Genomic DNA, 18,483 nt, shown 5'->3' with positions numbered 1-18,483 from the left:
CTAACTACGTGACTTCGGAAAAATTTCTATGAAACGGAGATGATAATAATAGATACCTCATGTGCTTGTTGTGAGGATTAGGTGAAATAAGGCATGACAAGGACTTGGCATTGTGCCTGTTACACAGCTAGCGACGAATATTACTCCTTCTAACGATTATTATCAGAAGTCAGGCACTGGGTTAAGGATGTGACACAGACTCAGTGATGAGGGTCGAGTCTGGGGAGCTCAGGGAGCCACAAGAGGGAGGTGAATAAAGGACCTGCCCGGCCCTAGGATTGGAGGCGAGAAGAATCTTCCCTGGGACCTTCTCTGCATTCCAGCCTTGGGAGCACCAGGATCCAGCTGGGGAGACCAGTGCCTTCATCCCCACAAATCCCCCCAGTAACCTCCCACCACCAAGTGTCATTGGGCATTTCTCTTCCCCACAACCTCCAAGAGTTCAATTCGAATCAGGAAGAATGTTCTCAGACCTGGAGTTGTGGAAACTTTTGTGCTAGGGAATCCTCATCCTACCGGGTCTCCAGGCCACCAATTGGGAGGCCCTGATTGTGCTGGCACATCCCCACTGGTGTTATCCTGGGCAAAGTCACTGCTCCCTTGGAGAGCCTGAGAATCCTCCTTTGTAAAATGGGGGTAACAACAGTACCAACTCCCTGGGTATCATGAGATGGAATGGCATAAGTACATAAAAACTTAGCACACATTGGCACGTAAGAGCTCAATTATCACTCAGATTTTTATTAAGGATGACCCCCAGAAAGATGAAATGGTATACTAGCCTATGGTGAATCAAATTAGTAAACTGGAGAGCTTGGTGGTTCAAGTCCAGGTCTAGCTGTCTGGTGAGTTCTGACTCGCCAGCTGTTTCCTATTGTCCCAGAGGAGACTGCTTGAGTCTTGGGAGGTACAACCTGCCCTATGGTACTCTTAAAATACCACCTTAAAAAAGCTAAAACACCACTTTGGCAAACATTAAGGCATTTAGCATTCCATGTCTTAGTGTATTTCCTGTTATTGTTTATTTGCTTAGACATCATAAGCTGTGGTTCATTCATTAATTTCCTACAGCTTTGAATCTAAGGCTACAAACGTCCCACTGCTGTTAAATCCTGGAGCAGCTTTTTATACAATTCTTCACTCCTCTTGTCTTCAGGTTACCTAGAGCCTATGAAAGCCTGGAAAAGCCCCTAGGGAGTGACACTGAACAACTCTTCGCCAGAGTGGATTTTGCTGAATATACACAGCCAATCGATAGCATCCACAGAGCAGTCAGGGAAGTCTTTGAAACTTGTCTGAATTTACACACAAGATCAGACACACAGGCTGTTTGGGCTTAATGAGACCTTAGAGATCACCTAGTCTGGGGTTTTCATTCTCCATATGAAGAAATTGAGGCTCAGGGCTGGGACATGACTTGTCTGATGTCACCCATTAATGACAGAGCCATAACCATAATTCATCTCCCCATACTACCAGGCCAGGGCTTAAACAGACCAGCTCACCCGCCATGCAAGAGTACTGCGTATTCACACACTGATCAAATGCATTACAACAAAAAAGCCCTCTCTCCAGCAATTTAAGGCACCCCAAATAGATGACAAAACCATATTTCAGGTCATAACTAAAATGAAACCCAGTAGAGCTTTACTTTCTTGAGATCAAGTGGGAGTTCTAGGCCCCAGGATCACTGGTTTCATTCAAAGGACTAACCATTCTGAAACGGTTTGGAACCACAGCTAAAAGCTGCCAATTCCAATATGTGGTCAGTAAGAGACTCAGTGACAAGTCCAAGCATACCTGACTAGACTGTTAGGCTTGGCATGCAAACCAAGGAGTGGACTGGACACGAACGAACACAGAGCAGCAGTCAGCACAGGACACAGCACCAGGGCAGAACTTATGAAATGAGACCTGGTACTGTTTAATCCCAGAAAGACCTGACCTTGGATGCATGCTAAGTTCTCTCTGCAGAGAAGGCATTTACAAAGATTCTGCACTAGGACAGTTAGATCACCACACTAAATACTCTGTCAGTAAATGGATACCTCAGGAGAGCCTATGAAGTCAGCTAGGAAGCAGGAGGCCCTAAGAGAATTTACAGTATCACTTGTAGAGGGGGGAAACCTGATCGTCCCCATGTTCAGGCCCTGCTGCGCTGTTGGAGCTCAGGTGCCAAAGATGAGGAAGTGATCAAAGGAGCACAGAACTCTGGATGAACTCTCATGAATCTGACTCCCATTAATTCCATCACGCCAGTGCTTCTCAACTTCTTCCAATTCTCAATTCTTTCTCAGCCATCTGAGGAACCTGACACATTGTCATTAATAACCCTGGACTACTCCACAGGAATTCTCAAAAGGGTGGCTCTGGGAGCAGGGAGCCAGAGGAAGATATGCCTCAGAAAAAGCCCCCAGTGTTTCCAACATTCCCAGTTAGGTGATTTTTCCCTAAGCCAATCACTACATTTAGTGCGAAAGTGGTAACGGAGCTTTCTGGAGGCAGACTTGATAGCATGCATCCTCTGCCTCATCACTTCATTAGTATAAGTCAATTCCAAAGTTTGGTTCAGGAAATGCTGTCACAATAGGGATGGAACAATCATTTAATATTAGAATTGCCATCTTCAAATTACTCAATGGACCCAGGGATTTCTGAGTTAAATGTGACCCACGCCTCCTTCTGATCGTGTCTTGGAATGGAGAGGGGTACCTCCTTAGCGTTCAACGGGGAAGTGAAATGGAAACGTGGAAGATCAATCCACTTCCTAAGAACATACACATTCAGATTATGTGATTACTTGAACTGTACTCCACAGGTACCTCACTGGAAACTAACAAGGAAAAATATCTTATTCATGCGGCCACCCAGAACCATGTTTAGCCTGAGAGTGAGCCTGAGGAGTGAGGCAGTCCAGGTCACTGCTGCTGTTTTCACTCACTCTTGTGCTATTACCGTGTTTCTTAAGCTTGCATGTTGTATTCTCAAAAATAACACTGTAATAAAGTCTTCCTTTGAGTGCCGGCCTGTGGTTATTGACTAGTGGGTTAAATAATAACTGCGGTAGGAAAGATAAGGCAGGGAAGACAAGAAATGGCAAATATGCTGCCTCTCATCATGCTCAGGCCCAGGGCAGACATTTTTAATCAATCACAGAGTTTCTTTATGTTGCCCTCAGACACAGCTAGAGATGCTGCCTCAGCATAATGCTCTGGGCAGCCGTTATAAACTTGACTGGAGCCAGTTTATGAGATGAAACCTTTTTGCCTTCTCTAGGACATGTGGTATTGCCCTTGATATTCTGATAACTACCATAATCACAAGTCTTATGATTATACATAATGGATAGTTTTATGAAAAGGTAATGGAAGTAACCATGGAACCTTTTGGTAGAAGTCATTTTCTATCATTTATCTATAAATCCTATACAGACTCTGTATACCCTACACAGAATTATTTTATTAGGTTATAGATGCGATGCTGATAAGATGGAATTCATGGTATCTTACGTGTTCAGTAACAAATCCCTTCGGTGACATGGGAAGGGTCTACCCTGATAAATGAGGCAAACGAACCAAGTAAGTCCAAGTAGTGCAAATATCAAATCACTTCTCAGCGTGAGACTGCATCAGAAAAACCAGGTTGACCTACCCAGTCAGTAAGAACAAACTTGGACAGAGAGATAAGGGGTAAGCAAGTCCTTTCAATACTGTGAGTTTGTGTCCCCCAAACACCACAATCTAGGGGAGATACTGAGCCAGCAGGCCTGGGATGAGGCCAGGGACGGGGTGACTCTGACACATGTTCAGGGTCAGACCCACTGCTCCGAGGTGCTCTGCATGTAAGAGGTGTTCACTGTGGGGATGTCTTGGTCCTCTCTGCCATGGTTCTCGTATTTGTTTCTGTGCATTCCCTTGGCTGGTGCATTATAATTTAGCTTCTGCCAGTCAGCCAACAAATACTTATTGATAATATACTATGGGTTTCCTAGATTGTGGCTGCATTCACCGCTTGACCTATTCCGTTTCAATGTTCCCCTAACTTACTTCCTCCTACCAGCCTTGGCCCATTTGGGTAGCACATATCTCAGTGTGCGACCTCCCTCAAGCGGTCAGGCACACAGGATCAGGTACATGGGAGATCAAGTTAATGGAAATAACCTCAACTTGGTAGAATCTCAAGTAAGGTCTACACTTGAAGGACATCTGTACTTTTTAGGACCGACAGAGGGAAAGCAGACAATATGAAATATTCCAAGAATGTTTTAGAGAAATACAGGAATGGTTTGGAATGATGACTTTGGTAAGATTCTGGGCTGGCAGAGCAGGAATGGCAAAGAGATTTCAATTTAAGAACTACCTTCAATTGACTGGTAGGGGTTGCTTATAGGACTGTGTTGGAACGGATTCTGAGGTGGCTGATGAACAACATCTAAAGGAAAGAGGAGAAGGGTATCACAGTACATGGACATCCATCTCCAGATACTAGGGGTGGGAGAAGAGCAAGAATATGCACAAGTTTAGGAACTGGCCAACTAGAAGTAATCACTTCCTTTGTGCAGTTGAGTTATTTTTTCTTTATATATATATATTTGAGACAGGGTCTTGCTTTGTTACTCAGGCTGGAGTACAATGGCACGATCCTAGCTCAATGCAGCTTTGAACTCCTGGGTTCAAGGGATCCTCCTGCCTCAGCCTCCTAAGTAGCTAAGACCACAGGTATGCATCACCACACCCAGCTAAAGTTTTTAAATGTTTTGTAGAGACAGGGTTTTGTCATTTTGTCCAGACTGGTCTTGAATTCCTGGCCTCTAGCAATCCTCCCACTTTGGCCTCCCAAAGTGCTGGGATTACAGATGTGAGCCATCCTGCCTGGGCTGGGGGTGAATTATTAGTGATACCTGTGGACTGGCACCTGTGGTATGCGATTGGATCTGGCATATGGGACTGGGTTTCTGCCTCAGTTCTCCTGGAACTCTCCGTATATCTGATGCCTGAGGTGTGGGAGAATTAGCACTAAGTAATAGCTATGTACCTCTCAACACAGTGGTTTACATAAACCACGTTCTTCCAAACTCCTCCAAGCCTCAGTTTTCTCAATCATGAAGTGGGAACAACAATATCAATGTGCTGTGTGGATTAAATGAGGTTATCACGGAGAAAGCTCTTGGTGTATTGTAAGTTGTCATAGTTCCACAGAGAATTAGCACAATGATTTGCACCCAAGTCATAGTAGTTAGGCTCAAGACTCAGCCTCAGACAGTCTTGGATTCTTAATCCAGCTTGATGATTTACTAGATTTTTCCTACTCCCCAGTTTCATCATATAAAAAATGGTGACAAAATCAGTACTATCTAATAATAGTGCTTTGATTTCAGGTGCCAGTGCATGCAAAGAGAATGATTAGCAAAGTGCGTGGCACACAGTAAGCACTTGATAATAACTGCTTTGTAAAAATTCTATTTCTTATTACAGTTATTTTAAAAGATGAGAACTGTGTCATATGTTTCATTAAAGGAGTTTTTCGGCCATAGAAAAGCCTGGTGGAGGCCAGGCACGGTGGCTCACGCCTGTAATCCTAGCACTTTGGGAGGCCATGGTGGGTGGATCACCTGAGGTCAAGAGTTCGAGACCAGCCTGACCAACATAGTGAAACCCCGTCTCTACTAAAAACACAAAAATTAGCTGAGTGTGGTGGTGCATGCCTATAATCCCAGCTACTTGGGAGGCTGAGGCAGGAGAATTGCTTGAACCCGGGAGGCGGAGGTTGCAGTGAGCCGAGACTGCACCATTGCACTCCAGCCTGGGCAACAAGAGCGAAACTCCATCTCAGAAAAAAAAAACAAAAAACAAAAAAAAGTCTGGTGGAAAATTGATTTAAGTTTGGGTCTTGCAGGTCAAAATTTGAGCCTCTCATCCCGACTTTCTCAGAAACAAATGGAACAGTGACCACTACCACCCCATCAGAAGACAAGCAACTGTGGTGGCACTGCAGAGCCAGGGGATTCCAATCCTCAGCTGCGGCTCTTACTACCGCTAATTCAGCGTGGACAAGTGGTTTTCTGTGGAATCAGTAGGGAGGCTGGGCAAATGCCACACACACTCACTTTCCACTTAAAAGATGTTGCCACAGGGACCAAGTGAAATCTCTCTTCTGATTGACACAGGATGGACAGGTGGAGGCGACCATCCATCAGTGTCAGGAAGGACCTGAAGAACCTGGCTAGTCAGGTGAAATAAAATAAATTATTTACCCATCTCAGAATCCAGCTGCTCACTTGAATACTCATACAGGGTGTGCTGTTTGCCTCCCTACTCTTGGCAGTAGAATGTTTCAGGAAGAAAGAATTTCTGGATTGCTAGGTGTGGGTTTTGTTGCTGTCAGAATGTGACAGTGACACCTGCTTTGTAAGGAGGGAGAGAGGGTCTTCAATTACATACCTGTGTAATCTACGTAGGATGGGAAAATGGGTTTATTCAGTGCATGATATAATACTCATGGGCAGTTTGTCTGATTGTCACAAAATTCCTTAGGACTAATTAATGAAATTTCTGGTTATAATGATAAAGACCGAACTTTGATGACAGAAACAAATGTTTTGACATCATCTCTTTTAGAAGCCCCTCTGAGATGCGACTTTACACCAGAGGGCGCCATGTGTGCCACTGGAAGCGTTCAGAAGCGATGCCCCAGCCTCCAGTCGCCTCACTTCTAACAACCAGGGAGATACTTGTATGACTGTCATCATTCATGTCTACCTGACAAGTCTCCATTGTGGTCACAAGTGGAACTTTGCCAGGAGAGCCACCCCATAATCTAAGTGATCTGGTTTAATACTTTCAAGATGGTGGACCTGGAGAGAAGGCAATAGGCAAAATAAATAATAATGACAATGATAAAACACTACGGGAAGCTACCACTTAGAATATGCTTCTATAGGCCAGACACTTTCATAGACTGTTAAAAGGTAAATATTATTATCCCCATTTCACACATGGCAAAAACTAAGATTGAAAAGGGAAAAGACTCGTCCAGGTGACACTGCAGGTAAGTGGCAAGGCTGGGATTCGAACTCAGTGCTGACTGACTGCAGAGCTTGGGCTCCTCCCACAGAGCCTTTTGTGGACTTTTCCCTTTGAAATAATTTACAAGTCAGGCTCTAATGTATTAAAGTTTGTCTTTTTTGCCTTTGGAAAAAAGTGGGGAAAGAAGCCCATGATCTTGGTTATGATTCCAAGACGGCACTGTTCACAATGGGGAATGAGCAGGGATGGATCTGCTCATGATGCTCACCTGGGACCTTGCTTTGGCGCTGTGTCTTGACCACAGTTGGGATACTTATTGGACTTCTTTTTTTCCTTTGAGACAGAGCCTAACACTGTTGCCCAGGCTGGAGTGTAATGGCGTGATGACAGCTCACTGCAGCCTTGATCTCCCAGGCTCAAGCAATCCTCCCACCTTAGCCTCCTGAGTAGCTGGGACTACAGGCAGGCACCACCACACCTGGCTATTTTTGTATTTTTTGTAGAGATGGAGTCTCACCATGTTGCCCAGGCTGGTCCTGAACTCCTGAGCTCAAGTGATCGGCCCACCTTTGTCACCCAAAGTGCTGGGATTACAGATGTGAGCCACGGCACCCAGCCTACTTATTGGCTTCTTAAAAGTAGGCCCATTCAGAAAAAGCAGACCCTTTGCTATTGGGCAAGTACTGCAGCTAAACACAAACTGGATGTTTGAGTGGCATTCTTACTTTCACAAACTGAAAGTGTGGCCAGGTGTGGTGGATCATGTGAGGTCAGGAGTTCGAGACCAGCCTGGCCAACATGGTGAAACCCCGTTTCTACTAAAAATACAAAAAAATTAGCTGGGCATCATGGGCGCCTGTAATCCCAGCTACTAGGGAGGCTGATGCAGGAGAATTGCTTGAACCCAGGAGGCAGGGGCTGCAGTGAGCCAAGATCATGTCACTGCACTCTAGCCTGGGCAACAAAGGCAAAACTCTGTCAAAAAAAAAAAAGAAAAAAAAAAAAAGAACGAAGAAAGAAAGTGTACATACAGAAAAAGTGCACAAATCATGAGTATATATACCATGACTTTTCCACAAAGTCTACAGACCCATGTAATCAGCACCCAGATCAGGAAGCAGACCCTTTCCAGCTTCCCAGAAGCCCCTCTCCAGCCACTACTACCATCCTACCCCTGGAATAACCAGTATCATTACTTCCTACATAAGATTATTTCCTTGTATTTGTGAATGTCATATAAATGGAATCATATAGTATGTACTCTTTTATTTATTTTTGAAAACTGACTTCTTTATCAGTCTTACGTTCATTTCTGAAATACAGTAGGAAAAATATCCCCAGGAGGAACACTGAACGACTTTATGATTTACGAATCAACACTAAATAAGCAATTTTACCACTTTAAATATTTAAGGTTTTTGTGAGGAAGAAGAGCTACAGTAAGTCCTCACTTACTGTCATTCATAGGTTCTTGGAAACTTCAACTTTAAGTGAAATGATGTACATCATTTTATTCAATGTTGTTTTGTTATAATGTTGATAAGGGAAAAAAATCAGTTTTATTATATGTCATTTCACTTAAAGTTCCAGTTTCCAAGAATCTATTGAGGACATTAGTTGAGGACTTAATGCAGAGGGGAAAAAAAGGTGGTGTCTGTTTTGGTTCGAAGTTACTGAGTGCTGCCTCATCTGATCAGCCTGCTAGAATCACCATCATCTTAGCAGCTAATGCTCACTAGGCACCTGCTAGAGGCCAGGCGCCTTTCTAAGTTCTCTGCACGTGCTGCGGCATTTCATCCTCATAGTTAAAAAATTATCTTTATTTTTACAGATAAGGACACTGGGGCTCTGCTCCATTTGCCAGTGGTGCTACAGCTAATAAATCAGCAAGGTTTGCACCTGGGCCTCCGACTCCAGAGTGCGCCCTCTGAGCGCTGCACTCTACTGTCTCCCAACTAACAGCTCTCACATAGGGAAGTTTACAACCGCAGGCCCCGTACTCAGTGCTTTACATGTCGGATTTCACTTGTTCCCTATAGCAACCCTCAGTCATTGGTACTACTGATATTCCCATTCAAGCAGGATAGAATTGAGGCTCAGAAAGATTAAGATACTTGCTTAAGGTTACATGGCTGTCTATTGATAGAGCATTTAACAAATTTAAGCCATTTGTGATTCTCTTGCCCATCTCTTAATCACTAAGTTGGGTAGGAACATGTGAGGAGATTTTTGAGGCCTCTCATGAGTTATCCAGGTTCAAACTAATGCCAACATTGGACAATATTTTATTATGACAAACATACAAAGCATTTGTGAGAAACATGAAATAAATGAACCTTGGAGTTAAAAGGAGACGTAGGAAGGGGTGGTGTGGCAGAGACAGGGTGCAGCTCAGCTCCCTGACTGGGTGAGCCTGGCATGACTACCCATTCTTCCTCTCCCTTGGCCATTATATGGGAGACCCGTTATTAGGGAGCAGGTGCACCTGAGTTGGTTGGACCAGGGTTTGCTCCTGGCACCACCACCTACCCACTGTGTGAGTTGGGCATGAGACTTGACTGCTCTGTACCTCATTTACCCCCCCTGTTAGAAAGGGACAGTAAGAATACCCCACCTTTTAGGTAGTTAAGTAGTACATGTAAAGCACTTAACACAGTGACTAATACATAGCAGATACCTATAAAAGGCAGCCATGATGATGATGATGATGATGTATTAATAGTATGTTGCTTACTATGACACTTTTCCTATTTCTGTTCGGTTTAAGTCAAAACAGAAATTTAGCACATAATTAGAACAAATTAATCCCAAATATTAGTTGAAAGTTCCAAATTATATGATGAAGATCCAAATATACCTTCTGAGATCATTAAAAAGCTTCCTGAATAAAGGCCTGAATGAATAAGCAATGAGTTAGCTGAGTAAGAATAGGCAGGTGGCACCGTCACAAAGCAGTTCTAAGGATAGCAGGCAAGAGAATTACAGAATGAAAAGAATTATGGAACTTCATTGAAGTCAATCAGTTTGAAAAGAGTCTCAAGTTAGTTCTACTTCGAATCTTCTGCTTCATAAAAAAGAAGACAAGACAGAGCACTCAAGTGGGAAAAAGGATGTACTTCAAATTTCATTGTTTAAACATTTTCTCAGAAAACAAATTACCTTTAGTCATTCAGGTCACATAAAAGTTGTATGTTGTTTCTTTCCCCATTTCTACATTGACTGCTGACATGACAAGCCAGCTCATCATCTGCTCACGCACTTACCTAGCTGTACGTCGGTTGTGAATCGCAGTCTGTGGATCATGCTGACTTTGAATGACTTGTAATGGTGGCTGCTAAGCATATCTTGTACTGTGGCTATGTCAATTTGTGAATCCTCCTCAAAAACCCCGTCTGCCCTTGAACCTGGGGAGGAAAAGGCAGTTTAACACATAAAGATACATGAGGCTTGGCAAATGGTGTCTGCTTAAAATGCTTTGGGATAAATTAAAATAATATGGGTTATTTAATTTGGAGAAGAAAAGGCTGAGTGATGACTTAATAATGCCATTCCAGTAAACAGAGAATGGTAACATATTAATCACTCAACAATTAATTCCACAAACACTATGGCAGGTCCTTGGCTGGGCAGCAGGGATACAAGGATAGAAAAATTCCTGCTTGCTCTCAGCAGGAAGCTCAGTCCACAAGAGTGAGTCAAAACCACAAAAGCATGGGTGGTGTTAGCCGTATCACACTTCTTGTTTTTTTTCAAATGTGATTTTCCTAATCACAAAAGTAATCCACATTCCTTGAAGAATCTCTGTCCTTTCCAAGATTCCCAAACCGTTTTCTTTACTGCCTCTCGCCCTGTGCCCCACAGCCTCCACTGGCTCGGGGGCACCTGCTGGTGCTTGGGTGTGACAGCCTCATCACTGGCCTCCTGGTCACCAGGCTCCCCCTCTGCAGTCCAGCGGTCACAGACTTTCTGATCCGTTTTTCTAAAGGTTGGATCATTGATTCATTCACCAAATGCTCAGAGAGCACCCTGTGCATGCTGAGCACTCTGATATGTGATACTGGAGACAGATAAGAAGCCTGGCGCTCAAAAATCTTCCCTGGCTCCATGGCCTCCTGAATGAAGAACACGTTTTTTTAGCCAGACAATCACAGCAGCCCATAATGTGCCTGAAACATACTAATATTCTTCTCACTTCTCACATATGCCTTCTCTCAGCCCTCTCAAACCCCTCAGACTGCACAGTGCTTCAGGGTTTTAAATTCTGGGCCTTTACTCACGTGCTGCCCTTGCCCTAGAACAGCCCTCCCATCCTTACCCAGACCTGTAGAAATCCCCCCACCCCTCCCTAGGCTAGCTCAAACTCTATCTATCCCATGAAATCTTTTCTGATGGTCCTTACTGGCAATGAATTCCATAAAAGTTGGCTTATACTGGACCCTGGAGCCTGACAGTTGTGGCTGCAACTCCTAGCTCTGCCTCTAATTTGCTGTATTATCTTGGGCAAGTGACTTTATCTCTCTGAATTTCAGTTTTTGCCATTCACATCAAAATTTAGGTAAAGAATACATATGCTTCAAAAGAGCGGTGACTATTTTTCTTCTAGCATCAGACTGGATTATATTCAGCCTTGCACTAGAATTGCTTAGTGGTTGCTCTGTCCTAATTTGGAAGCTCTGTGAAGGTCAGGAAAGTTTCTTACTCATCTTTATATCTTCTGCAAGCAGTAAAGGTAACTGGAATGCTCTCACTAAATTTTGCTAAATAAATACTAGCTAGTATATATGAGTGCCTACCATGTGCCAGGCTTGGTGTGAAGCATTTCACACGTTACTGCATTGAAGGTCTTATAATTTTCCGTATTACAGATGAGAACTCTGAGGCTTTGGGAGGCTGCCACATGCTATGGTTACATTAAGCAAAGTTAAACTATCTCTTGGTCCCTGGGCTTTGAAATGTGGACTTCTGCAGGTGCAGCTGCTGGTGCCATCACCAGTGCAGGGGGTAGAGTGGGTTGGGAGGAGAGAAGCCTATCTTGCAGAGGCTGACCAGAGTAGGGTCATGGACCAGAGTAGGGTGCTCTAGGCCTCATGTTGAGCACTCAGAAACGGTTCCACAGGGAAACCCAGAGAGAACTCTTTGGGATGGAGCTGGGGGAATGGAAAACTCTAGATTTGGGTATAAAACTGGAAAATTTTGTGACCAACTGGTAGCCTGACAATGATATGCTTTTCCTTCCCACAGTTACTGTTTACAGGGCAAGTATTTTAAGTCAAAGATGGTGTCTGATGCTTTCACAGTGAACTCATTTATTAGGAAATTTGTGTTCTATTTGCAAACACTACAGTAATTCCCAACCTGGACCATCCCAGCGCCCACAATAGTGCTTTCCTTCAGTAAGGACGAGGCCTCGCCCTTCACTAAGTGCTTCTGGCAGAATCCCATCTCAAAGTATCTTGCACATGCTGTCCTCCTCTCTGCCCAGGTCACCCTTCTCCCCATCTCACTCTCTCCCAGCCCCTCCCTGTTTTCCTCCTGAAGAGCAGAGCACCAGTGATACTCCAGGGAAGCCTTCTCTGGCTGCAAGCCCCCGACACTAGTTTGGTTCCTTCTGTCCCCGTACCCTGCATTTTCCTTCAGAACAGTTATCACAAGGAGTAATTGCCAGTCTCTGCCATTAGACTGTAAACCCCAAGAGCACAGGGACTGCTTTCTCATCACTGCAACTCAGACACTGCAACTCAGACACTGCTGGTGCTACCACTCAGAGGATAAAGCAAGAGTTCAAAAACATGTGCTGAATACCAGCTGCCATGTCCACAGGAAGGTGAGGGTCAGAGAGACAGAGTGACTTCACCAACATCACACCTCCAGGACACTGTAGAGCTTCACTCCACATCTGCAAGGGCCACTGGGTAGCCTGTTTCCTTTCTTTGCAGTGCCTGTGGTTTTGGACAGAGATGCCATGATCCTGATTACCACTCTCTCCTGGGTAATATCCACATCCCAAACTGAGAGGCTGGCTAGGATTTGGAGTTTAGAATCATCATTCACTTTTTCCAGTCTTCATTTTTACTGAAACATAACTGTCAAAACATGTTTTATTTCTATTTTAGAACTTCTTATACATGAGAATTACAGAGTATTTTGGTAAAATATTAAAATCATTTAATGTTTTAAAAATCATTTCAAGTCATCTTTTCTGAGAAAATGCTATTATTAGATACAACTTAGCTCTGAGCTCAAGAAATTCTGTTTGCTTTATTAATTAGTGTTTTCTAAATATTGCAGGTATTTGATTTGGAAAGAGGTAACAGCTCATTATGCTAAAATGCCAATTACTAAAAAAAAAAAACCCACACTTAAGATTTTTACATTTTATGATGTTGGATTAAAACCAATTTAAAAATTACTATAACGTGACATATAATTTTTTACTGAGCAATTTCAATGCCAGCTGCTAATAAAGCATCTTAGCTATAAATGATAATTCAGATGCTTTTAGATAAAGTGGTGCATAAATATGGCTGGAAATTGATTTAGCTTCTTACAGAAGCTACTGAAGAATGACATATTTTGTTTAATACACCAGCTAATGTAGTCCTAAAAGCTCAAACAAGTGCCAGTTTTCACTCCTAAATTTGCTGTGGGAGATTAATGAAAACTTTATATTTTGCTGAAATGTTAATAATGGGCAGATGAGATGATAGGATTTTAGTAGAGGTCTTAAAGCTATGAAATAACCAGCAAGGCTTGTCAATACCCTTGTATTAATTTTGTACAAGACTTACATAGCTGGCTTCTTGCATTGACCTTCTACTATCTGATAGTGTAAATTCATATCCCATTTGAGGACTTAAGTCCTCCGGGTACCTGGAGGAGTTCTGAGCCTTGCCCCAGCCGACAAGGGGCATGTTTGCATTTATGATCAGAAGGACAACAGCACCTGAAGGAGTGGGGAAGGAATAGTCCTGTACTCGCCTCCAGTTCATGCTGCTCACTCCAAAGGAGGTTATCTGATGAACGGGATCAACTATTGGTTTTGGAGTTCCAGGGTTATTTCTTTCTTTCTTTTTTTGAGACAGAGTTTCGCTCTTGTTGCCCAGGCTGGAGTGCAATCATGAGATCTTGGCTCACTGCAACCTCCACCTCCTGGGTTCCAGCGATTCTCCTGCCTCAGCCTCCCGAGTAGCTGAGATTACAGGCGTGAGCCACCATGCCCGGCTAATTTTTTGTATTTTTACTAGAGATGGGGTTTCACCATGTTGGCCAGGCTGGTCTCCAACTCCTGACCTCAGGTGATCCACCTGCCTCGGCCTCCCAAAGTGCTAGGATTACAGGCGTGAGCCACTGTGCCCGGCCTCCAGTGTCATTTCTCAAAGTAGGCTCAGGAGTACCACTTGTTGGAGGGGTCAGGTCTATTGTACATGCAATGTGCAACCACTTCTCTCCCTATGCCAGGAGTATGCTAGACTGTGGGGGACACTGGTGAAGATAAAGCAGGGTTCCTGATCTGCAGGAGCTTACAAATTAGCTATAGGCCACAAAATAGTACAAGGTAGAAAGAAGGGCCTAATAAATGGTGTCCGCAATAGACACTTGATCTAAAGACAAACACCTGAAGCAAAGCATTCATTATTCCAAAAGCATATTTTTTGGACCAGATAAGTTCTATGACTTTGCATGTATACATTTACTGCTTGTACCCTTCTGGAAAGGAATGAGCCCAACCACACATGAAAGATGAAAGATGCTTGACATTGTACCATCTGCATATTAAAATTACTCTACTATAAACTTCACATTAAAAAGTCCACTTCTGTTCAAGAGAAGACTTTTTTTTTTTTTTTGATACGGAGTCTCGCTCTGTCGCCCAGGCTGGAGTGCAGTGGCACAATCTTGGCTCACTGTAAGCTCCGCCTCCCGGGTTCACACCATTCTCCGGCATCAGCCTCCCGAGTAGTAGCTGGGACTACAGGCGCCTGCCACCAAGCCCGGCTAATTTTTTTTGTATTTTTAGTAGAGACGGGGTTTCACCGTGTTAGCCAGGATGGTCTCGATCGCCTGACCTCGTGATCCGCCCGCCTCGGCCTCCCAAAGTGCTGGGATTACAGGCATGAGCCACTGCGCCCGGCCGAGAAGACATTTTTAGCAACTCAAAGTGAAAAGTAGAGAGAACCAGAACATCTTAAAAATAAACATACTGAAAAAACAAAAACTACTGTCTGTTAATTTAATTTAAATATAACCCGTTGGTATTTTGTTAAATTAGCAATTAAAAAGGTCACAAGCAATTAAATGAAACAAAAGCCACACTGTGTTCATCTACATTAATGCTGAACTGGGTCTCCTCGTGAATGAGAAGATAAATTGTTATGGTGCCTTCAAAGACTTCACAATGTATTTTGTCAAAGTCAGGAGTGTTAATGTCTCTATATGCCATGGATTACCATAATGTATTGTGTCAAAATGCTCAAGCTGCAATAACTCAAAGATGTATTGTGATAGATCAAATTTTGGGGTGGGGCCTAATAGTGACTTGAGCACCACAGCTCAAATGGGCTGACAAGGCTCCAGAAGAATGACAATCACAAGGTAGGAAGGTACGGAGGACAAGCAGAAAACCCAGGAAGGGAAGGAGCTTAATTCTTGGGAGTACAAAATCAGGAAAGGGGAACTGAGGAATGAGGCCTGGCACCTGTCTTCAGTGAAGAATGGCAAAAAGAGGCCACGACAGGCAAAGGGAAGCAGAGAGGAGTTGAGGAAGAAGGCAGGTGGAGTCTAGGGCCTGCAGCCAAGAAAGAGAAGGTGCTGTGAGGCAGCCAAGGGCTGAGAGGCAGCCTTGGGGCTTAATAACATTAGAAAGAACATGGAATATAAGAGTTCAGAGATAGAGATTCAAACTCTCACTCAAAGTGTCAAGACTGGGTCAAAACCTTGCCCAGGGTTCCACTGTTAGGAAAGGTGAAACTGGGACAGATCTGTTGGATTCTGGAGTCCACGTGCCTTCCTTCCCTTCCCTCAAGTGGCTAAAGGCTGTTCCTGTCCTGCCTACCTCACCACGCTCCTACAGCAACAGCACTATAATAGACTGTTGAGTTGCAAAACTGTAAACTCTAAATCGACCTATGGTGGTGGTGGTGGGGAATTCCCAAGTCCCCTTCAGGGTCCATAATTGTAATACTATTTTTGTAACAACAGCAAGGCATGACTTACTTTTTTCATGTCCATTCTCTTACAAGTGCACAAAGGAATAAAAAGCTCGGCTGCGCGCAGTGGCTCATGCCTGTAATCCCACCACTTTGGGAGGCTGAGGCGGGCGGATCACCTGAGGTCAAGAGTTTGAGCACCAGCCTGACCAACATGGTGAAACCCTGTCTCTACTAAAAATGCAAAATTAGCTGGGTGTGGTGGCACATGCCTGTAATATCAGCTACTTGGGAGGCTGAGGCAGGAGAACTGCTTACACCCGGGAGGCAGAGGTTGCAGTGAACCAAGATTAATGCCATTGCACTCCAGCCTGGGCAACAAGAACGAAATTCAGTCTCAAAAGACAAAACAAAACAAACAAACAAACAAAAAAACAAGAACCAAACAAAAAAAAGAAACCATTTGAGTTTTGGTATAGTAACAAAAATTAATACCCACAATTATCTGAAAAGGCTATATTCTTCCCTTTTTCAACAACATATCTGGGTCAGGCCAAATTTTCTTCATATACTTTAACCAAAGCAATGTATTGTAGCAGACTGAACTCAGAGGCAGATATGAAAATCCAGGTGTCTTCTATAAGCCCAGACACTACAGAAATTTGCAATAAGATAAAATAATGACACTCTTTTCACTAAAAATTTTAGGCCTGGCTGGGTGCAGTGGCTCATGCCTATAATCCCAGCACTTTGGGAGGCTGAGGTGGGCAGATCACTTGAGGTCAGGAATTTGAGAACACCCTGGCCAACATGGTAAAACCTCATCTCTATAAAAATAAAAAAAATTAGCTGGGGATGGTGGCGCATGCCTATAATCTCAGCTACTCTAGAGGCTGAGGCAGGAGAATCGCGTGAACCCAGTAGGCGGAGATTGCAGTGAAAGCTGAGATTGCACCACTGCACTCCAGCTTGGGTGATAGAGCAAGAATCCGTCTCAAAAAAAAAAAAAAAAAAAAAAAAAAAGAAAATTTCAGGCCAGGTGCAGTGGCTTATGCCTATAATCCCAGCACTTTGGGAGGCTGAGGTAGGTGGATTGCTTGAGTCTAGGAGTTTGAGACCAACCTGTGCAACATGGCAAAACTCTGTCTCTACAAAAAATACAAAAATTAGCTGGTTGTGGTGGCAGGTGCCTGTGGTTCCAGTTACTGAGGAGGATGAAGTGGGATGATCACTTGAGCCCAGGAGGTTGAGGCTACAGTGTGCTGTGATCACGCCACTGCACTCTAGTCTGGGCAACAGAGTGAGATGATCACGCCACTGCACTCTAGCCTGGGCAACAGAGTGAGACCCTGTCTCAGAATTTTTTTTTTTTTTTTTTTTTGAGACGGAGTCTTGCTCTGTGCCCCAGGCTGGAGTGCAGTAGCGTGATCTCGGCTCACTGCAAGCTCCGCCCCCCCGGGTTCACGCCATTCTCCTGCCTCAGCCTCCCGAGTAGCTGGGACTACAGGCACCCGCCACCTCGCCCGGCTAATTTTCTTGTATTTTTAGTAGAGACGGGGTTTCACCGTGTTAGCCAGGATGGTCTCGATCTCCTGACCTCGTGATCCGCCCGTCTCGGCCTCCCAAAGTGCTGGGATTACAGGCTTGAGCCACCGCTCCCGGCCAGAAAAATTTTTTTAAAAGAAATAATAATTACTTTTCATAAAATTTGTCATTTGGGCCAGGCATGGTGGCTCACCCCTATAATCCCAGCACTTTTGGAGGCCAAGGCGGGTGAATTACTTGAGTTCAGGAGTTTAAAACCAGCCTGGGCAACATGGCAAAACTGCATCTCTACAAAAAATACAAAAAAAAAAAAAAGTAGCCAGGCTTGGCAGTGTGCTCCTATGGGCCCAGCTACTGGAGAGGCTGAGGTGGGAGGATCGCTTGAGCCCAGGAGGTGGAGGTTGCAGTAAGCTGTGATTGTACTACTGCACTCTAGCCTTGTGACAGAGACAGACCCTATCTCAAAAAAAAAAAAAACAAACAAACCCAAAACATAAACAAAACTGTCATTAACATTAATGAAATTACTGTTTTTCTCAATAAACATTTTTAAATTAATCAAAATTTATTGAGTTATAACTCAATAAATAAAAGCTTGGCCAGGTGCAGTGCCTCACACCTGTAATACCAGCAGTTTGGGAAGCCAAAGCGGGAGCACTGTTTGAGGCCAGGAGTTCAAGAGCAGCCTGGGCAACATAGTGAGACTTTATCTCTACTGAAAGTTAAAAAAGAAAAAAAATCAGCTGGGCATGGTGGTGCACACCTGT

The 18,483-nt window shown here is 43.9% G+C and overlaps 1 protein-coding gene across 18 annotated transcripts in view; it reads right to left on the bottom strand.

Moving 5' to 3' along the window:
• The window catches only part of MAPKAP1 (MAPK associated protein 1), a 271,024-nt gene that overhangs the window by 35,041 nt on the left and 217,500 nt on the right, over nucleotides 1-18,483 (bottom strand). For all 18 annotated transcript variants that reach the window (XM_074016541.1, XM_074016545.1, XM_005582208.5 and 15 more), the window contains one exon: nucleotides 10,289-10,429. In XM_074016541.1, coding sequence (XP_073872642.1) covers nucleotides 10,289-10,429 — 141 coding nt within the window. The remainder of the gene's footprint in view (nucleotides 1-10,288; nucleotides 10,430-18,483) is intronic.

Source organism: Macaca fascicularis, chromosome 15, assembly GCF_037993035.2.
Source record: "Macaca fascicularis isolate 582-1 chromosome 15, T2T-MFA8v1.1".
Lineage (NCBI taxonomy): Eukaryota > Metazoa > Chordata > Mammalia > Primates > Cercopithecidae > Macaca > Macaca fascicularis.
This window is presented reverse-complemented; position numbering and strand designations above follow the sequence as displayed.